This window comes from Perognathus longimembris, chromosome 7 (assembly GCF_023159225.1).
Source record: "Perognathus longimembris pacificus isolate PPM17 chromosome 7, ASM2315922v1, whole genome shotgun sequence".
Classification (NCBI taxonomy): Eukaryota; Metazoa; Chordata; class Mammalia; order Rodentia; family Heteromyidae; genus Perognathus; species Perognathus longimembris.
Genome location: NC_063167.1, coordinates 47,394,096 through 47,416,878, shown reverse-complemented (window position 1 = coordinate 47,416,878; position 22,783 = coordinate 47,394,096). Strand labels below are relative to the sequence as shown.

At 42.9% G+C, this 22,783-nt stretch overlaps 1 protein-coding gene across 1 annotated transcript in view; it reads left to right on the top strand.

Moving 5' to 3' along the window:
* Wls (Wnt ligand secretion mediator) overlaps nt 1-22,344 on the top strand; it is a 103,255-nt gene extending 80,911 nt beyond the window's left edge. The window contains exons 6-12 of the mRNA XM_048351557.1: nt 29-197; nt 2,053-2,150; nt 2,506-2,569; nt 4,414-4,557; nt 5,938-6,021; nt 12,939-13,092; nt 21,396-22,344. Of these exons, the coding sequence (XP_048207514.1) occupies nt 29-197; nt 2,053-2,150; nt 2,506-2,569; nt 4,414-4,557; nt 5,938-6,021; nt 12,939-13,092; nt 21,396-21,505 (823 nt within the window). The 3' untranslated portion in view covers nt 21,506-22,344. The remainder of the gene's footprint in view (nt 1-28; nt 198-2,052; nt 2,151-2,505; nt 2,570-4,413; nt 4,558-5,937; nt 6,022-12,938; nt 13,093-21,395) is intronic.
* Nucleotides 22,345-22,783: the final 439 nt, after the last annotated feature.

Genomic DNA, 22,783 nt, shown 5'->3' with positions numbered 1-22,783 from the left:
TGGCTTTCTTGGCCTCTTTCCATCTTAGAGTCATCTTTGCCCTTGGGATCTCGATGACCTTTATCAATATCCCAGTGGAATGGTTTTCCATTGGGTTTGACTGGACCTGGATGCTGTTGTTCGGGGACATTCGCCAGGGCATCTTCTACGCAATGCTTCTCTCCTTCTGGATCATCTTCTGTGGCGAGCACATGATGGTGAGGGCTCCCTGGGGAGATGACACACATTTGTTCCATGACTGCTCTGTGTGGGCAAGCCCACCTGTCTCTACCCCCGCCAGCTGTGGTTGAGGCCAGGAGAAACTAGGGCTTACAGATCTAGTAACTAGCTAGATGAACCTAGCAAGTGATACAATGTTGGGTTCCTCATAAAACGTGAAGCCCTGGGAACTCCAGATTTCATCCTTATTAAATACTTCACTACTTGAGACATGCCTTCAGCTTATTTTTCAGATAAGTTACTTATTTTTCATATAAGTTCCTGAGCTTTTGCCCTGTACTGGCCTTAGTCCGTGATCTTCCTAATTATGCTTCCCACATAACTGAAATTGCACATGTATTCCACCACACCTGGCTTGTTTTTGAGAGATCTCCCTAACTTTTGACCAGGCTAGCCTTGTTTGTGGGTCTTCTTGTATATGCCTCCTAACTGACTGAGATGATAGGCATGAGTCACTGCACCCAGTTCAGTATAGGATTTTTATAAAAATTAAATGAGATAATGTGAGTGGGTTTGGAGACAATCAACACATGCACAATTCTTTTTTGCTGGTCCTGGCACTTGAACTCTAGGCATTGAACTCTGGGCATTGTCTGGGTTCCTTTTGCTCAGGCCAGCACTCTATCCCATAAGCCACAGCACCACTTCTAGCTTTTCCTTTGATTAATAGGAGATCAGAGTCTCATGGACTTTTCTGTCCAGCCTGCTTCAAGCCATGATTCTCAGGTCTCAGCCTCATCAGGAGCTGGGATTACAGTCATGAGACACTGGTGCCTGGATTACATACACAATTCTAATGATAATTGTTATTCTTCACCCTTTGGCTTCAGCTGTGTGTGTCCTATTTCTAGGAACATGATCACCACCAGAGAATGTGGGCCTGGCTCCTTCTAGCTGGCAGTTTGTCCAAATGACCTAGTGACGCCTTACCCTGGAACACTGACCTCTTTATATACATATCAAATTCTATTTCAAGATAGATCGAGGGACTGTGAGTAAAAATAATAATGGGGACCATCCTTAGACGGGCTAAGATATAGCTATACCAGTTGGAACCTGGTATCCTCAAGGCGAATGTATAGAGTTCCCAGTAGAATGGGCTGTTTTACATTCCAGACTAGGCTCAGGTAGTCCTGTGCCTTTCCCACTTTCTTCCTCCCATTCTTCCATGTTATTTCCGTGAGTGCATTTGCATTTCTTTCAAGAGGAATCACCCATGCATGACATGGAGGCAAATGCCGGTCATCCCTGTACTAGGTAGCTCAAGCAGAACCCAGTTTAAGGCCAGCCTGGGCTGCATAGTGAAACCCTATTTAAAACAAAACAAAACAAACAGGAAGGATGGAAGGAAGAAAAAGGGAAATAATTTTTGGCTTTAATGACAACTGGGAGAAAAATATGGCTATTTTTCTACCTAGAAGTGATCTCTTGCACTGGACATAATTAAATACCTTAATGTCTTTTTCCTGTATGGACCATGCCACCTTTACAAACACAGGTTCTTAGTCACATAGCAATTTAATTCTTAAGCTTTATTTTGTGTACCACAAGGGCTCCCCCAACCTGCCTGACTCAGAAGCCCACAGTATCCTGTTCTTCATTATTCTGTCAAAGACCCCAGGGATGGCCCTTGTGATTGATCATCTGTTCATGAGCCAGCATCCCCAGTAGAACTGAGTGCCTGAGACACAGGTTTCTTTTCCTTCTCTAGTGCTGGAGTGTAGCTCTCAGTGCTGATGCACCACAGGTGCTTGTCTAGATGACTAGATTATCTAGAGAATCGCTTTGCTTTTCTCCTGGCTTTATCTCGTTTTCCAATTTGCTTTTCCTCAGGATCAGCATGAGCGGAATCACATTGCAGGGTATTGGAAGCAAGTCGGACCAATTGCTATCGGCTCTTTCTGCCTCTTCATATTTGACATGTGTGAGAGGTGAGCAGATGCCTGTGGGACTCAGAGCTGAAATGTACATTGCCCTGTCTACTCTTCTATGATTTGGGAAGAGTTTGGGGAAGGAAAATAGTGATTGGAGCTTTCAGGGATGAAGTCAACGGACATGCTCACGTTGACAGCTAAAGATGGAGGTTAGGTCACAGATTGAGCCTTTTAAAGTTAGAGAGCACTTGGGCTGATGATATTCTACCAACTTCTTTTCTTTGGAAGGCTTTCTCTAAATACAGACCCCACCCCCTCCAGCTGCAACAATAAGTTGTGTCCTATTCTTTGCCTTTGTTGTATTTGTGTCCTGTCTTTCCATCTCACGCTTTTTTCTTTTTTGTTTTCATAGAGGAGTACAACTCACAAACCCCTTCTATAGTATCTGGACTACAGATGTTGGAACAGAGCTGGCTGTATCCTTCTTTGGTGGGTGCAGGGTTTTAGTTCTTCTCAAAGCTGCCTTCTCTCCATGGTCATTTCCAACGCTGAGATGATATTCTCCATGTGTGCTCAGCCAGAGCTTTGATCTTCCTACCAAAGATAAAAGCGCAATTAAGGCAAATAATGAGAAGAATTACCTCTTTCTTTCAAGCCCTGGTAATAGGAGGTCAAAGAAGGATGTTAAAGGCTGTCTCTAAGGCAGAGGACTCAGAATTGCTGGTCTTAACCCACTGCCTGTCTAAATGATCTATTCACACTGTTTACTGCAGACTGGAGTGTGACAATCTTTTCCCTCAGGCTGGTGGGGTAGGGGCTCGTCTGTGGGTCCCTATGGGAAAGCCAGTTTCTGAAGATGCCTGTGTGAGACTTCATTTCTAAGACTGAGTGGAGATAAAGCTAAGGTAATTAGTTCCACAGAAGTGCTGAAGCTTCTGGTTGGTCACATGAACTATGTCCGTGTCATCTGCAAAAAGCAGAAGTGACAGTCTTAGCTTATCCCTTTAAGGATGCTGGATTTAAATATTTTAGCATTTCCAGACTAATATGTTTAGTGCTCTGAGAGGAAAAACCCTTTCCTCTAGCATGGGGAGGAAAGCTGGGGTTGTGCTCTTTCTTGATGGCTACTATCTTTTCATGTTCAGCCCTGACATTGATATCTGTTTTTTAGTGCCATAAAGATGAGAGCAGAACTCTACCCTCCCATTCCCAAATATCAGTTGCACAAGGGGCACAGTTGCAGTGTCATGTCTCATTCCACTCTGTCCTTTCACCAATAGGATAGAGGTCTAGGCGGAAAAAAAAAAAAAAAAAGTTTTTTCAAGCCCTGCAGCAAGAAACCACATTCCCTCCATTCCAGGGCACTATCAATAGGCATGGAGGAGAAATTGCATTAAATATACTGCTTATACAAATATCCCTACCAAGTTCACATTCCTTAAGTGGTTAAAATAGGCAATTTGGGATGAAGCTGCTCCAGCAGCAAGGAGCTTGAGATTGTCACCCACCTTCCTCACCTGCTCACACTCACGCTTAGGTTGGGCTGTAAATGTGGGTCTCAAAGTATATGGCCACATCCTGTGCCCCACCATTCACCTGTACCTTTCTGCTCCCCACCAGCGCCCCTGGCAGCTGCTGCTGACCTACCCTCCATCCATCCCCTCTCCATCATTCCAGGACATCCCAGTCTTACTCTTAGAAAAGCCCAGGGACAGGCCAGTGGTTTCCAAACAGATTTACGCACTGTTTTCTGGCCCTTGGAGCTCTGATTCCATCTGTGTAATATGGGAATTGGACATCTTTATTTGAGCTCTTCCAATGACTTGACAGCAGCTTTTCCTTCCCCTCATCAGTGTATAGCAACAATTACCCACTATATTAGTGCCTTTCAAACTTATACTGCATTTGAATCTCCCTGAGTCACCTAGTTGAAAGGTGAGTCTGACCCATTAGGTCTCAGGTAGACCCGGCCTGTGCATTTTTTTTTCCATTTCTTTATTGTCAACATGATGTACAGAGGGGTTACAGTTTCATACATAAGGCAGTGAGTACATTTCTTATCCAACTTGTTACCTCCTCCCTCACCGCCCCCCCCCCCCCCGCCAGTGGCCTGTGCATTTCTAATAAGCAGAGTTCAGTTTTTCTCATGGGACTGTTGGATCAGAACTCCCCCATCTCTGATCACTGCCCTTAGAATGCTAGGTCTTGGTATTTGCCTCCAAGTTTTTCCTAAATACGTGGGGGACCAAAAAGTGTCGCACCTGCCACCCACTCATCTATGTCCTTGGTGAATCCACCATTTCCTTTACTGGATGCTCAGATGGCCTTCATCATTGTGGCAGGGATCTGCCTCTGCCTCTACTTTTTGTTTCTGTGCTTCATGGTATTTCAGGTGTTTCGGAACATCAGTGGGAAGCAGTCCAGCCTGCCAGCCATGAGCAAAGTCCGGCGGCTACACTATGAGGTGAGCAGCTGTCTGAGCCCATTCTAGAGCCGGTACTCATCATCTCCACCCTGATGTGTAAACACAGCCCTGGAGCTTGAAAGGCTTTACTTTCAAATACACATGGAGAGCTTCTCTATAGGATCACTGGACTGATGTAGAGGCTAAGTCCTACTGCAAGAAGCACCTTGTCAGCTATTGAAATCTCAGTTTTCTGTTGTATAGATGGGTTTCTTTCTGCCTTAGTGAGATGGAAAGTTGTTCAGCAGATTCTTCAAGAAAAACTTTGGATGGTATATACTAGATAGGATTGGGATGGCCTTCAGTAGATTTCCCTTGCCCAGAATCAACCCTAAAATGGGCTCTAAAATCCAGTTTTCCAGACTTTAACAAATGGCCCACGTTCTACTAAAATATCTGGAAGTTTTTCTCAGTTGCTGTTTGGTCATCTGTTTCATAGATTAGATTTTTTTTTTTTTTTTGCCAGTTCTGAGGCTTGAACTCTAGGTCTGGGTGCTGTCCCTGAACTCCTTTTGCTCAATGTTAGTGCAGTACCACTTGAGCCACAGCACCACTTCCAACTTTTTTGTGATTATTTGGAGACCTGAGTCTCATGGACTTTCCTGCCCAGGATGGCTTTGAACAGCCTAGCCTCCTAAATAGCTTAGATTACAGGCATGAGCCATCAGAAGCCAGCTAAGTTAGATTTTTTTTTATTTTAGAGACACATTTAATACCTCCAAATTCTTAATATAGGCAACATACTCTTTATGTTTCGAGGATCCCTTGGGCTTGTGACTAAGTGGCTATGCTAGAGACTGGAGCCTGCTTCCTCTGTAGAAAGAGATGGGCACACTGCAGAACCCCAGTGAATTTGTATGCTGTGGATGTACACACCAGGGCCCCTGATTAATAGGCATTACACCCTGAAACACGCATTCCCTTAAATCCTGCTCTCAGAAAATCCTGAGTACTTTATGAGTTTTGCCTGGCTCCAGAGCTGGAGTGACACATGAGAAAATGCAACCAAATCTACTTTGTCTGGATTAATATGCGTATTTCTTTTTTGTTCACTGGAGCAGACTTCTATTACAACTGAAGAAAACTTGAATTTAGTAACTTTGAGCCCTGGAAGGGAAATTAACAGCCTCATAATGTGTTGTGAATATAATTTCCCAGGCTCTGGTATCCATGTTTCATGAAAGATCAGAACATAGGCAATATTTGGCCTAAGAATTTTCTCAGGCGTATTTACCTTTGAATGTGCAGAAATATTAGTACCTGACATTATCTTACTGTCATTATTTGGTGTTACAGATTTCTTTAAAATAAACTGTTCATAGATTTACACATAGAGAACAGGAGGAATACTAAATGATTCTTCTTGTCTTTTCCTAATAGGGACTAATTTTCAGGTTCAAGTTCCTCATGCTTATCACCTTGGCCTGTGCTGCCATGACTGTTATCTTCTTTATTGTCAGTCAGGTAAGTGATCCTGCCATGTCCAAGGAGAATATCCCTAGAGAGGTCTCTCTACAATGCACAGGAAATTTTAGAGAGGAGCTAGGTAAAAGAAGCAGAGAAGCACTCATTCTGAATAGCTGGTCAACCCTTATTTATTTTAGATTACTCTAGTCAGGACCTTCTTAGTCCCCTTGCCACATGGACTTGGCTGTTCCCTTTTAGTGAAGCCTTGTAGAGGTGAAAGTCTAAGAATAAATGAAAAGCCTGCAGCCAGATTGAAGGGCACATGTTTCATTTACTTAGGAGAATAAATGCTTAAAGCCCTGTAGCACAACATTAACAAGCAAGCATTAATTTGGTTGGATCTTTATCTAGCGTTAACATAGATCCTTTTGTAGTCCATCATCCATATCTTGTAGCAATTATTTGGCCACTTAAACAAGAAATGTAATTCAATGAAAGCTTATCTTTCTACTGGTTATTTCTCAAACTCAAAATTTGAGATTGGAAATCTCAGTCTTTATCATGATAATGACTTAAAACTGATAACTTGCTATGGAAATTGCAAAGTGTTTAAATCTGATGTATTATGCATCTATCAATCATTCATTTGAGTTTCACAAAAACCTTCTAAGTAGGGTTGGCACTGTTATCCCAATTTGCTAGAATATGAAATAATCTAATGGCTTTAGCACTTCCCATGTATGTAGTTTTCTGGCTGGGTGGGGATGTGGATGGGTGACTTTGCAGTTCTAAGGTCTAATCTTTCCTACTAAGTAATATGGTTCCCCCAGGGAAGGTTGCGGTAAGGACTATAGGAAGTGATGTTACAAAGGGGTTAACACTCTTGGCAGGAATAACTGGGTTTCTGTTATCAGTAAGAAGGTGGATGCCTTGCCCAAATGAAAATAATACATGCATGTAGGTGGCAATAATATGTGTGTGTAGTTAATTAGTTAGCTAGTTATTTTATATGTTATCGAATGTACTAGATCTGAAAACATCATGGTTTCTATTGATACATATTTTTTGTTGTTGTTGTCAAAGTAATTAGATAGTTGTGAATTTTTTTTTTCCTATTCCAGTTCAAGGTTCCCTTGAATTCCATTCGAGGCAACCTCAAATTTAGAGTCAGAGAGTGCTAGTGTTGCTGCCAGCTCTGTTGAAGGCTAAAGTGCAAGTGGTGGTGGTGGGGGACAAACCAACTCAAACAACCCTTGCACTTCTTTATAAGTTCTGTTCACCATAGCTACATCTTTGGCAGTGCTGTGTTTGTATCAGTCTGTTCATTTAGTAAACCTTGCAAACTTTCCTCTCTACAAACACTCATATTCAAATAAGAGTATCAGTAACATGCTTTCACTGCTTTCGTGTGGAAGACTCCTCCCCATCTCCATCCCCATTTCTCACTTCTACAGGGCTCATTTCCTTGAAGCCAAGGTCCTGTTCCCTAACATGGCTGCATGTTGTTAGAACTTAACTTTGTATGTGTTCAATTAGTGCACTTTTGAAAGCAGAGGAAGACATCTTCCAAGAAACATAGGTTGTGGCTTTTCTTTGGAGAAAAGTATTAATACTCCATTGCCCCAGTATCCGGCTCCAGCCTGTGGCTGCCCTTTTATTTCTGCTTCCATAGTGGGCCACTAGAGTGGATTTCAACTCTTAAGGGGTAGCAATGAGGCCTTTTGAATTCCATTAGCTCCTCACATTCCTCCTGCTGGGTTTTTTTTTTAAGGTTTATTTATAGACATCTAAGACGTTTTCCAGCATAGCTCTTGGTGTCCCAGGTACTGTATTAATATAGTCATCAGAGGATTTATTTTCTAATGTCATTTTGGAATGTCAAAGCAATGAGCTCACCTGAAAGGGAACCCATTGGATAACTTTTTGAAATGGATCCCAGCTCGAGGTAAAAGGAATGTTTTAAAACCCCCATTATACTCTCAGCTTGCTGGGAGAGCTTGCATTTAAGCCCCATGAAATATAATGCAAGAGGATCTCTCCAGGATACTGAGGCTGTGAGGGCAGTAATGAAAGGCCCACAGGAAGCTGGCACTGCGGTGACCTTCAGGCTTTGTAGCTGGGGGCTGAGGTACAGTTTTTTAATGCCTGCTATTTTAATGGCCTCGGTCATAGCAACCAAGAGATGGTACATTGCAGTCTGGTCTTTCAGCCCCGTTCCTCTGGAGGAGAAAGAGACATTCCACTTAGAGGTGGTGGCCAGCAGGGAACATAAATGCAGTGGCTGTGGAGAAGGTCACTGTCCTTCAGTGAGGGGACCTTCAGGTGCCTGACCTTCAGGTCAGACCACATGCAGCAAACTCCCAGAGAGCCTGTCCCCAGCTCTGTGTGTGTGTGTGTGTGTGTGTGTGTGTGTGTGTGTGTGTGTGTGTGTGTGTGTGTGTGTGTGAGTGATTACTTCGTTCTGTGATTTACAGAGCAAGTATTTTGGGTAAGAGAGCCTATGTCTGTCTCGGGTTTGGAAATATCTTGTTGGTATGTGGAATGCTGGTTGTCAAGACTACTGGGTGTAAAGGGATTTGACCTTCACTTGGCTCCAGGGGTATAATTGGGTGGTTTCACACAAAAGTAAATTGTTGCCATGTTAAATCAGATAAAGCAGTGTGTTTTAGAACTAAGACTTAGGTAGAGGGTGAGATGATTTTTTCCCCTCTTCTCTTTGGTTGGGACTACTAGATTTGTTTCTTTGAAAGGGGAGCCTTTCACCACTCTGCCTTGCCATTAATAAGACGTAGGATCTCCAAGGCCTGCTCTGTGGAGGCTGCTAGTTGTGGCTCATATTAATGGGAATGTGTTCAGATCTCAGAGGATGTCTCAGGCATGAGTAAGTGACAGAAGAGAGGGGAAAACACGATCCAGTCTCCAGTGGGGCTAGAATGTCTGTGCAGTTCATGTATGCAGTTCAACTCTTTGCCCTCAGTAGGAAGTAACGTCTGTATATATTTCAAATTCAGTGGATTGAAAATTGTACAGCTGTGTTCTGAACAATGTGCATATTCCAGAGCAAACATAAAAAAAGGGGATGGTCTTCTATTTCCTCAGTCAGGTTCAGCTCCTGCACAGCCTTTTATTGTAGTAGCATCTTATTTCAATGCTTCTTCTGTAAAATTATTATCATGGTTATTATTCATATAATCATCATCATTATTATTATTGTCCCAGTACTGGGCCTTGAACTGAGGGCCTGAGCACTGCCATTAGCTTTTTTACTCAAGGCTGAGACTTTCCCACTTGAGCCACAGCTCCATTTCTGGGTTTCTGCTGGTTATTTGGAGGTAAGAGTCTTATGGACTTTCCTGCCCAGGCTGACTCATATGCTGCCTTTAGAGGCTGACCCTGGCTTCTGATGCTTACCCTTGTATTGTTTAATAGTTAAAAACACCTTCTTCTGGGCTGGGGATATGGCCTAGTGGCAAGAGAGCTTGCCTCGTATACATGAGGCCCTGGGTTCAATTCCCCAGCACCACATATACAGAAAACGGCCAGAAGTGGCACTGTGGCTCAAGTGGCAGAGTGCCAGCCTTGAGCAAAAGGAAGCCAGGGACAGTGCTCAGGCCCTGAGTCCAAGGCCCAGGACTGGCCAAAAAACAAACAAACAAACAAAAAAAAACAACCCACCTTCTTCTGTAGTCAAATAGTCAAACTTATGGCCATGACTTTCCTAGCTAAGCAATCTTGGGCAAGTTATGCTATTTCTCTCTACATAGTTATTACAAGGCTGCATAATATCTTTTATGTAAAATGCTTAGCATAGTTCCTGAACATTATGAGCATGGAATAACTGTTAACTATGGGTATCTTTGCTGTGACATCTGGGTTAACCACTCATTCTAAGTAATAATGAAGGATTCCAATGGAGAGCAGTGTTTAAATGAACTAACACTTGTCTCATTGACATCTCTTTTAAGCACAATTATTGTGATTTACTATGGACTACAATGTTTCTGTCAGATTCTCCCCATTTTCCTTCCTTTCCTTCCTCATTTTCTCCTTCCCTTCTTTTCTTCCTTCTCTCCCTTTTTTCTTTAAAAAGAACAAAACAACACAGTAGGATCCTCTACTCCCACAGACACAAAATCTCTACCTCTTAGGAACACATCCAGGGACTTCTCCTGAAGTCCAACATAATAGTAACTCCTACAAACCTGTTTGTTGCCTTCTACTGACTAATGGTATTGTCCTCTCATAGCCTTTCCCCACAAACAGGTTTTGCCCACACGATCTCCTTCCTTCCAAGCCCAACATTATCATCATCAACTGATTGTGTCTCAAAGATATTTGTCCTTCCCCCCTCCCAACCTCCTACAAAGCTAACAGAATCTAATCTTCAGAGCCCAAATAGTAGCTCAGAATCTAATTGTCTTGTCACTCAGAGCCCTAGTTTCCCTTCTCTAGACCAACTCCTGAGAATGGATGGCATGGCCTCTCTTCACACACCCACTGCAAGCGCCCCCCCCCCCCCACCTGCTGAAGTTCCTCCTCACATAGATTGCTCCAAGGTCCCTCCTCCATCTTCATAAAGTTTCTGCCTCCAGTAGATATTTCTGAAGAGTATTTATCTCTTTATTTTCTATTTTCCATATGTTTGACACATGCATCTTTGCAACATCCCTGCATTTTGTTTTACAAATGTCTGTTGTGCACCATTGAACAACAAGCATACAGTCCACTCATGATCTTTGTGTTAATAATATATTTGGTAGGCTGAAATCAGGAGGATCACAATTCAAAGCCACCCTTAGGAAGAGACATTTTTGAGATTCCTCTCCACAAGTAGTTGTGTGGGGTGACATGTGCCTGTCATCCCAGCTGTGGAAGAAAGTGAAAAACAGGAGGATCATGGTTGAGGAATGTGTCCAAGCAGAAACTGAGATCCTATCCTAAAATGAGACACAAAACGAACACATAGCGACATAGCACCTGTCTAGTATGTCTAGGTCCTGAGTTCAAAATCTAAGTACAACAAAAACAATATGTGTTAACTAGGTGCTGGTGGCTCATGTCTGTAATCCTAGCTACTCAGGAGGTTGAGATCTGGGATAGCTGTTCAAAGCCAACCCGGGCAGGAAAGTCTGTGAGACTCATCTCTAATTAGCCACCAGAAAACCAGATGTGACACTGTGGCTCAAGTGGTAGAGCACTAGCCTTGAGCTAAAGAGCTCAGAGATAGTGCCCAGTCCCAGAGGTCAAGCCCCATGACCAAAAAAAAAATGTGTTTTTCCAACTCACATTACAAGATGTACAGTTTCTTCTAGACCCTTCTAGCTTAAGGGCCCGCCGCCACCCTAACAGTAAAAGAGCTGCCATATTTCATCTTGTAGCTCATGGACCCTAGCCTTGACTGACCACATGAATAAGAGTTCCTGTATTATCACAGTGAACAAATAGATTCCTAGAACTCCTAAAGCTTCCTTGTCCCCTTCCACTGTGTACATTCAGATCATCATAAGATGTTCGAGTCCCTATAATTTTTATAAAGTTAGGATATTCTATACTTAGAGTAGAGAAGAGTAGTATTTGGAGACATTCCTAAGAAGCTGTATCTTGAATGGCTTACAGTCACGAGTGGTTACAAAATCCTTCTTTGCCAAATGAATACTCTTAGCCATTTCACATGGCATCAATTATTTTCCAAAGTAAATAAGTTGGTGGTTGTGGTTGTGAGTCACAAAAATGAACAATTATGTGCCACCAAGGACAAACTAAAACTAGTAAATCTATACTTGTGTTACCTGGCTCACTGACACAGCAGGTCTTTCCAAAAGAAAACCTTGGACTTCATACTTTACTAAGTTCAGTTTCCCAATGGGCCCAGGGGAATAGAGAGAAATGTATGAAGGATGCAGATGCCTATTCTAAGTAGCAGGTTTGATAACTTACTTGTTTACATCTGACATTTAGATCTAACTTCCTGTCTTAAAATTTAGAAGAAAGTTTGTATAACTCAGTCTCATTAAGCTGTCACAGAAGCATTTATCCCATACTTTCTGTTATCCCCAAGTAAAATTTCTTGTAGCAAGCAGAAGTGGTTAAAATCATGTCAAGGGTCTCAAAGCTGGTACAAATCACTAGTCACTCAGCTCAACAGCCCTGTTGACAATGCTTACTGTAATCCATATGTCTTCAGACAATCCTTAAAACAATTACCAAGTGATTATCACAGGCGAAACAGCCTCAAACATCTCTTGCAGAATTACAGAGTATAGAAAGCTTCATAATTACCTTTGTGCATGACTTATCTAGAATGACATTTTAAAAATAGTGTGATGCTAACCTGGCAGAGTTAGTCTCCACCTGTGGGCAGTTTATACCTGGCTTGGAAGATGGTAGAGAAGGATTTACAATTGTGGATAGAAGTTCAGACACAATCTCTTTCTTGAGGATAACAATAGATTTGCTTCTAGGGGAAACATTTTCTAGGTGATATTAAAGAAGAGCCAAGATAAAAACCAGTAATCCCAGGCTCCTAGTGGTTCATGTATGTAATCCTAGCTACTCAAGAAACTAAGATATAGAGGATCAAACTACAAAACCATCCTGGAAATGAACGTTCTTGAGATTCCATTTCCAATTAACATGTAAAATGCTAGACTGGAGCCATGGCTCAAGTGGTAAAGCTCCAGCTGTGAATAAACTTCCCTTATGAGAGTGTGAGGTCCTTAGTTTAAGCCCTGGTACCAACACACACACATCAAAAATAAAGATTAAAAATGTCACAGACTATGTGCTTGATATCATGCATACCTCTTCCTCAGTTGACCTCAATTTATACTGATATGATTGAAATTAATAGATGGTGTTTTACATGGAACTTCTCCATTTATGGAAGAGCCCTGGTTTTCATGTTGATTAGTTTTCTAGCCTGGTGTTACATTTCTTTGCTGTCTCACTTGAGTGTTTCTCTTCTTTTTCTTCAGGTGACAGAAGGCCATTGGAAATGGGGTGGTGTCACAGTGCAAGTGAACAGCGCTTTCTTCACAGGCATCTACGGAATGTGGAACCTCTATGTCTTTGCTTTGATGTTCTTGTATGCTCCATCCCATAAAAACTATGGGGAAGACCAGTCCAATGGTAAATCTTAGTCTTAGACATAGGTTCACTATGCAAAAATAGGCTTGGGCCTTTTTAAGATTTAAATGACTAAGCTCTGGGGTAACCAACTAATCTTCCCTCCAGGTTTTGTCCTAATTCTGGAAGACAGAGAAGGGAACTCTGGAACTACTAATAAAAGGCCACCATAAGCCACATAGCTCTTAAAGCCCTCACTTTTTAATCTCTAAACTTAATTGTGGGTATTTCATTCTATTGTATAACATATCCCAAATTTTCTTTCATCAGTTTTGTGTTTTTTTCAACAAAACCAGTACTTGTAAACTATGTCACATGTATTTCCAGTTTCAGAAAGAAGTGACTAAGCTATCAGATGGATTCTGGTTCATTTTTCTTCAATGTTTGGTTTGGTGTTGGTTTTGCAATGCTAGGGATAAACGCTAGAGTCTTGCCCATACTAGATAGGTAAGTGCTGTTCCACTGACCTACATTCCCAGCCCTTGAAGAGTGTTGTTTTGACAATTATCCAAACCAATAACTCTTCTTCTGTTCCAAGCCTTTCTTTTCCTACCCTACAATCACAGAACTCTGAGATGTTGATGCTGCAAGGAACTAGAGAATTTAGATAATGGGGTCATTTTAGAGATAGGGAAAGATTAGAAGAGCTTTGTTGGGGTTTCTTCTAATCACGGCAGAGAGAAATGGTTAGTGCTGACCAGGTCAGTGCTGTTCACATGTACATGGCCTGGTAAACAACCATCTCCTCTCACAATTATTAAGATTGCCTCCATGCACACCTGCTTTACCCTAGGTATATCCTAGCTCTTCCCCAAAGATAAGGTGCATTTCACAGTCTATGGACAGAGAACAATGTGGTGGCAGCTCCTCAGTACCAAGGACTTACCTGGCTCTTAAAAGCAGGATGTACTGAGTATGTGTTGAAGGAATAGATTGTATATTGTGCCTTGGGCTTGATATCTGGCTTGATAAAACTTTATCCATTTTTTTCAACATAGTAAATATGCTGCCTCCTCCTTAAAGACTATGCCCAATCACCCATATTAAAACCCAGTAAATGACATTTTCATGGCATGTTGGAGGGTTTAATAGTCAGATAAGTTTGAATTAGGTTGATCAATGTTAATGAGGTTGTTTTTTTTCTGTAAGTCATCTTAATGCCTTTACTAAATTAATTTGTATTCACAGTCTCTTAGAAGAAGGTGGAGGGAGGGGAATGTGAAACAGTAATTTCCAAGTTATTAAATCACTTGTCCCTGGAGCCCTTTGCCCAGGCAATATGTCTTTGGGAACTCTTGGTATCCAGAGCAGGCTTAGGGAACCGGATTCCTCTTGGGAATCACGTGACTCCTGTTATCCATTGGGTAGATATGGTAGAAGAGCAGCTCATGCCTTCCCTCACCTGCTGAATGTTTACTCCCTAAGGGCAAGACTGATTTTTTAATGATGCTTTGAAATTAGAGCTCTACATCATTCTTCCTCTACCACAGGCAGGGCAGTGATGTTGCAACAAGGAACGAGGAAGCCAGATGGTCACATGGAAATAGGGACTAAGGGATCTGGGAGAGTTGGGCTCTATGCTGGGGTCAAGGGCAATGGAGTGGCCTCACTACTGTCTTTCTTCATACCATATGGACAATTTCTATGCAAAGAGCAAACTGAACACAATACATTCCTTCCTATACTAACACTCTTTGGAGTAAGAACTTCTTGTCATGTTCAGTTTTAGGTCTATCGCTGTCTTGGGTAAGAATAAAGACTTGGCTCACCTACTTCCTGCTCAGCTCTTAATTTGACTGATTGCTTTTCTAGAAGAGGCAGAAGCCCCAGCCTCCCTTTCACTGCTAGTACTCATACATAAGCTATATGCATGAGCTGTGGGCAGGAAGGCACCAGATAGTGAACCGCCAACAGCCAGCAGGATGGCTGATGGGCAAGAGCCTTTACTTCAGTTCATGGTCAGCCTGATAGATGGACAGAAACCACATGGCCCGCCCTATCCTTGAGTTTATTAAGGGGAGGTCTTGTGTTCTAGGCAAGCACTACCTAAAGCAATCTCTGTTCTGCTAGTGTTGTTACCATAAACAGCATAGATTTTGAGCACTGACTCCACACTGCACACTTTCGCTCCATGACTCCTTCTAGTTGTTTTTTACAATGAACTTGCTGGCAGGCCTGTTGAGTCCCTGTGCATGGTTTTTCCCAACTGCCTGGGATTGCTCTAAGTCCTTCTGAACTGTAACATTCTGTGCTTTGCTTCATTCATGCTAGGAAGGAATAGGTAGGAGAGCACCACTTATTACTGAGTGGTGGACCACAGGGTGACCTCTGTCACAGTACCATTGTGCTCATCTTTAGCACCACTAGACAAGGACAGGATGAGCTTTGACCAGATCTGCAGTCAGGTGCCAGGCAGTTTTGTTCAGGCTTTTGACCCTGCACAATAGCCAGCCTCTACCCGACAGTTAAGAACTGATGTTTTCCTCATCAGAATTTTTGGTGACAGACAGACCATTTGTTTGATGCATGATTTCAAAGCTTCATTTCCTGATTTCTTTCTTAAGGGGCATTTGAAAATAGTCATGGTTGATTTGTATTTTCACTAATAGGGATATGCCACTGGTACTTTATGTCTAGGTGCTAGAAATGCTACATTCTCTAACAGATACTCTTCTCCCTACTCCCCTCCCCTCACTCTTGGGACTTGAAATCAGGGCCTGGGCACTATCTCTGAGCTTTTGTGCACAAAGCCAGCACTCTAGCACTTAAGCATCAATTCTACTTTCAGCTTTTTGGTGGTTGATTGGAGATGAGTGTTTCACAGACTTTCCTGCCTGGGCTGAGTTTGAATTATGATCCTCCTATCTTACTCTCTTAAGGATTAGGGGCTGGGGATATAGCCTAGTGGCAAGAGTGCCTGCCTCGGATACATGAGGCCCTAGGTTCGATTCCCCAGCACCACATATACAGAAAACGGCCAGAAGCGGCGCTGTGGCTCAAGTGGCAGAGTGCTAGCCTTGAGCGGGAAGAAGCCAGGGACAGTACTCAGGCCCTGAGTCCAAGGCCCAGGACTGGCCAAAAAAAAAAAAAAAAAAAAAAAAAAAAAAAAAAAAAAGAAGCCAGGATTAAAGGTGTGAGTCACTGGCACCCAGCTCATGTCATTTTTGTTTTTAGGTTGGCTAGTACTTTTTTGACTCATGTGCTTCTAAGGTCTGGGCCTGTGAATCCAGATTTCTTGCTATGGAATAAATCTCGTGTATGGAGCATTTCTTGCCTTGATGAGATGGTTCATGGTTGCATTGCTGGGAAAAGCCTGTTTCCAGAAACTTGACAAATAAGATTCTGATGCCAAAAAAGATACAACAGAGAAAGAATCATTGAAAGTATGCATTTGTTTAGGAGGTAGAGAAAGATGCAAGATGGTGTGCAGTAGATGTGGGTTGGAAAGAAAGAAAGTGTCCAATATTTATAACCGTCTGTCCCTTTGGGATACAAAATGGATAGAGAGGAACAGAGGGCAGCAGGCTCAGTAGAGGGTCACTTTCCAAAGAGCATTTCTTCTGAGTACTTTTGTCTCCTGGCATGGGTCAGAAAGTGATTTCTAGGGAACGAGCCACTGAGCACCTCAGTACATAGCACCATGCCAAATTAATTGAGGAGTGAGCTGAGGCTCAAGGAAATGGCCGCACCAGCCTTTGCTCTAAGGGAGCCATTCGCTTATTCTGGGACAAGATTTTCTCACCTGCTTACTGAACCATGGACTCAGCAGGATATATCCCAAATGGAATGCGTTCACTTGTTCACTGCAGGTGAAAACAGGATGTCCTGGGGTCCTTCCTGCTGCTTGGCTTACCAAGCTGCAGTGATGGTATGAATACAGCTGCATCAATCATCACACACACACACACACACACACACACACACACACACACACACACACACATCCAAATATGCATGTACCTATATACTGCACATACATATTTGCTTAAAGTATGTATATCTTTCTGTGTATACACATACACACACAGAGTCTACTGTCTGTATCCTTCAGTTTCACATCCCCAGATTCAACCAGCAGAAATTAAATATATATACATATGCATGTATGTATGTATGTATGTATGTGTATATATATGAGAAAAGGAGTCAGTACTGGTCAGTACTGGATATGAAAAGCCCCGTTCATCTTGTCCTTACTCCCCAGAGGTTACAGTATAACAGCTATTTGCATAGTATGGGCATGGCATTAGGGAGTTGTGAGTCATCTAGACCAACTGTAAAGCAGACAGGACTCTAGTTCTATGCAAATGCTACAGCATTCTATATTAGGAACTTAAGCATACGAAGTTTGGTGTCCTCTGAGGGGCAGAATCTATCCTCTATGGATACCACGGATGCCGGTGCATGTGCCATCACCTTCAGTGTGTATCTCTTTGGTAGGATTATCTGTGATGCACACACAGAGATACTGTTTTCTTTAGCTAGCAAAGACTTTGTGATCTTTTCTTCAATTACTTTTTTCAGCTTTATTGCTGACTTTTGATTAAAGCTGAGGTTTGTCTTGTTGCTTTTGGCTTTACTTTGTTTTCAAGTTGGGCACTAGAGGCTCATACCTGTAATGCTAATTACTTAGGAAGCTGAGATCTGAGGATTGCAGTTCAAAGCTAACCCAGGAAGAATAGTCTATGAGACTTTTACCCCAATTAGCCAGCATGAGTACAGCATAAGTGGAGGTGTGGCTCAAGTGGTAGAGTTCCAGCCTTGGACATAAAAGCCATGTGAGAGTGAGAAGCCCTGAGATCAAACCCCAGTACAGCCGTGTGTGTGCACGTGCGCGCATGCACACACACACACACACACACACACACACACACACACACTCTTTTTTTTATTTTTTGTTTTGTTTCTGTTTGATTTTTTTTTTTTTTTTTTTGGCCAGTCCTGGGCCTTGGACTCAGGGCCTGAGCACTGTCCCTGGCTTCTTCCCGCTCAAGGCTAGCACTCTGCCACCTGAGCCACAGCGCTGCTTCTGGCCGTTTTCTGTATATGTGGTGCTGGGGAATTGAACCTAGGGCCTCGTGTATCCGAGGCAGGCACTCCTGCCACTAGGCTATATCCCCAGCCCGTTTGATTTTTTTTTAAACCTGCTTCTATAGCAAATAACCATCTGACAATCATTCTGGGTATCTTCCCAGGCAAGAATGGATTCCAGCAGGCTGATGAGAAGCCTAGCACGTGCCTTATCTTCCTGGGGTGAACAGCAATGCCAGGCACTCAGGAAACACTGTCCAAACCCACCACATCACCAATCCATGGTGGGGGGAAAATAGTGTTGGAGCAGCTTATGAAGTCAGACAATTCTTTTTTTCTTTTTATCAGCATATATTAATTATACAGAGGAGTTTGGTTGTGATGTTTTATTCTGGCATATAATATACTTTGGTAACTTGATAGTATCTTGGATTTTTGTTTCCTTTGGCTTATAAAATTCATAGAATGTTTTCTTAAAAAGTGAGCATTGAAGTTCCTGACTGAACGGCTGGCAGAGGGAATGAGAGACGCCTTAACTGCCACTTGTGACTTTCTGTTTCTCTGAACTTACTCTTCTAGAAGCAATACCATGTCCCTAGGTTCCAGGGCTCAGTGGCCATCTGGGTATACTATCAGCTTTATTTCTGGAAGCCTCTCGGTCTTACTGCTACTTGTTTCACAGGAAAGGTGGCTTGCTGCCTCAATAAATGTTTGAGTTGAGTCATGAGGACTTTATTTATTGAGGTCATTCTTGGGTTATATGTCTGATCTGCCCTGAGCCAGCCTGGCTCTTTCTTGATGTTTGTTAGGACTATATAATTGGTCTTATCACCAGCCTGGATCCAGACTCTAAAGAAAATCTTCACAACCTTTCTCCAATGCCCAGCAAAGTTAGGAATCAGGTAACAAGCTATCACCAGCATCTGCTCTACTTTGCTCTTGGTATTTGGCCATTTTCTGCTTCCTACCTCTACCAGGGCTCTTGTCCTGATGGTCATCTGCCCTTTCATTGCCTGTTAATTGTCTTTCCTGAGTCTTAGACTTCCTGTCAGTCTGCCATATTGAGGGCACGTCAGTTGCCTCCTTGGGAGAAAGGGAGGGAGGGAGGGAGGAAGGGAAAGAGAGGAGGGAGGTAGCAGGTTATACCAGATATGTGGTAAGTAGTAAACTATATTAAAAAATATGAGCAATTTTGACTGTCTTCAAATAACCTTCAGGATCATACACATGTTTTAGGATTTGTTCATTGGTGTCATAGTTGAGGTTTGAATAATCTTCACATCGAAACCCAAATAGAGCCAAGTGCTGGTGGCTCATGCCTATAATCCTACCTATTCAGGATGCTGAGATATGATGATCAAGGCTTAAAGCCAGCCAGGACAGGAAAGTCTGTGAAATTCTTATCTCCAATTAACTACTCAAAAACCAGAAATGGAGGGGCTGGGGATATGGCCTAGTGGCAAGAGAGCTTGCCTCCCATACATGAAGCCCTAGGTTCGATTCCCCAGCACCACGTATATGGAAAACGGCCAGAAGGGGCGCTGTGGCTTAGGTGGCAGAGTGCTAAGCCTTGAGCAGGAAGAAGCCAGGGACAGTGCTCAGTCCCTGAGTGCAAGACCCAGGACTGGCCAAAAAAAAAAAAAAAAAAAAAAAAAAAAAAAACAGGGGCTGGGGATATGACCTAGTGGCAAGAGAGCTTGCCTCCTATACATGAGGCACCCTGGGTTCGATTCCCCAGCACCACATATACAGAAAACGGCCAGAAGTGGCGCTGTGGCTCAAGTGGCAGAGTGCTAGCCTTGAGCAAAAGGAAGCCAGGGACAGTGCTCAGGCCCTGAGTCCAAGGCCCAGGACTGGCCAAAAACAAAAAACAAAAAACAAAAAAACCAGAAGTGGAGCTGTGGGTCAAGGTGGTAGAATGCTAGCCCTAAACACAAATGCTCAGGGACAGAGCTTAGGCCCTGAGCTCAAGCCTCATGACCTACATTCTAGTGTTCTAAGAAGTCTTCGAGGATGGGGATTTCTTAGGTTAACTCTGATACGAAGATGAGGACTGTCTTTGAAATTCTAATAACTCACATGGACTTGCAGATCAAGGCTTTGAAGTTTTTAGGACTGCCCAGATATGTGAATCCAGAACCTGTTTCTTTGACTTGGAAGAGAGATGCTTCTACTTCACCAGCTTGCTGAGGTCAGGGCTGGAGTGGCTGAGGCCAGGCTGCTAGTTACTGACCAGAGATAATTTGCTCTTTGTGTGATTTTTGATCCTCCTTGGCTGGAGGCAGCCTCTAGTTTGGGCCTCTCAGCAGAGTTCCTCTCCACCAGTGCTCTGGAAAACAGAGGAGGGGGGATGAGCTGGAGGCTGAGCAGATTCCTCTTTATTTAGTACCCTCCACCCAGGTCCTGAAAGCTTGCTGCACCAACCAATGAATCTAAATGAAACACTAATACCATGACACACCTTACAGAGGAACCAGCCAAGCAAGGGGGTGGGGGTGAGGGGAAAAGGGGAGGGGCACTGGATTGTTGCCCCAGGAAAAGAGTCCTAAGGGAAGAGTCAGGGCTATTTCTAAGGTATGGAGTGGAATCCCAGATGAGAAAAGCATTTACTTAACTCCATGATTTGAATTAAGAAAAACTTCAATTCCAGAAAATTACCATATGAGTTTAATATAAAAAAATAACAGGTACAAGTTTAGCTTTTGTCTCTCCAGCACCCCTAGCTACAAATAGGTGTCACACGTGCACTGCTGCCTGTCCAAGGAAGCCCCAATGTTCCGGAAGATGTCCGATGATATAGTTCTGTCCAGTCTCTGGGTAGATAAAGGCAGGTCTTACTCTGCATGCCACATAGCCCCATTACCCTCCACAAATGCATGCATACCCACCCTGGGCATCAGCTGTGACATGGATTGTGCTGGCATAGCCTGCCCTATGGACCTTTGAGGCAATGTGCCTTCATGACCCCAGTTGCTGGCACTACCATGCCAGTGCTCACCCCCAGGTTTCCTTGTCTGTAAAACTGACAGGATCATAATGCCCATACTTCAGAAGAGCTCCATGTGAGGATTAAGAAAGATCACATATAAAACAATGAGAAGAGCATCAAGCACAAAGTAAGCTCTCGTGAAATGTTAATAACTACAACAAACAATATCAACAGGAAGCTCACTCATGGATCATTCATTAAGGCCCTGAGAGCCAATTTTTGAAAAGGCTGGCAGTTGGCTACTAAGTGTTGAAAGCATCTTCTTCGTCCATACTCTTTTTTTCAGGTGACCTGGGTGTTCACAGTGGGGAAGAATTGCAGCTCACCACAACCATCACCCATGTGGATGGACCCACCGAGATCTACAAGTTGACCCGCAAGGAAGCCCAGGAGTAAGAAGCTACGCCACCAGGCTGGGACTAGCTCTCCACGCTAACCCCTCTCACTGGAGCAGGCTGCCACCACGGAGAGTGCATTGTGCGGGTGCCTCGTGTCTCCTAGCTGTGATTTCCTGAACCAATGGTGTGGACATTTGTCAGGTGGCCTTCTGATGGTAGCTTGTGGAAGAGGACTCCTGCAGCCACCTGGTGTGTTGGTGTTTGTATGATAATGAAACCTCTGGTATGACACATTTTCTGTCATCATTGTTAATTAGTGACATAGTAACATCTGTAGCAGGCAGTTAGAAACCCTCATGTATTGGGGCATGTACTTCTTAGGGGATGGTTTGGGCTGGATGGGGTCTATATTGTGTGGAATATGCCTTTTTTTTTTTCTATTTTAGATTCTGAGATAGGTTTTTAATATTCTTTGTAGTCCAAACTTTGCTGGTGTCAGAGTCTCCTCACTTCATCCATGACCACTTATTTTTTCCCCTATTTATATCACCAAGTAGCCTACTGAGTTAATATTTAAGTTGTCAATAGATAATGTGTCCTGGTTTTTTATGGCTTAATATAAAAATAACTGAATTTCATAAGAAGTTCTATTATACCCAGAGGCATTTCAGCTTTGAAACCAAATCTGTGTATCCAGTACGAAGCAGTCTATTGGATGTAGGTTTTGAAAACTGTTTGCTAAACTCCCCAAGTAGGATGTATGGTATTAAATGGCCTTTGGGTCCTAAAAGCTTTTTTTAACCTCTTGCTTAAAATGTGTTTTCTTTTGATAAGATGCTTCAAACAGCCTCTAAAAGTGTAGCTTCAATCATTTAAATAAATCTGTATGTATATGCATATATGTTATATGCACATTTCCTGCCCAAACCAATGCTCTTGCATGCAGATTGGAGTCCACGGGTGGTTAGTTGGTGGGGAAATTGCTTTGTTTTACTCAAGAAGTGCAATAACATCAGATGGTCCCTGTGTGCAAATGAATGGGGATTTTAATGTGATGACCACCTCAGGTTTAATTTCTTTTTGTTTGTTTTGTTTTGTGCAGGTTTCTGGGCTTGAGCGCAGGGCCTGGACACTGTCTCTGAACCTTTTATGATCAACACTAGTGCTCTATCACTTGAGCAATAGCTGTATTTTCAGCTTTTTTGGTGATGCATTAGAGAGAAGAGTCTCACAGACTTTCCTCCCTGGGCTGGCTTTGAACATCAACCCTCATATCTCAGCCTCCTGAGTAGCTTAGGTTACAGACATGAGCCCCTGGCACCTGGCTTTTTAAGCA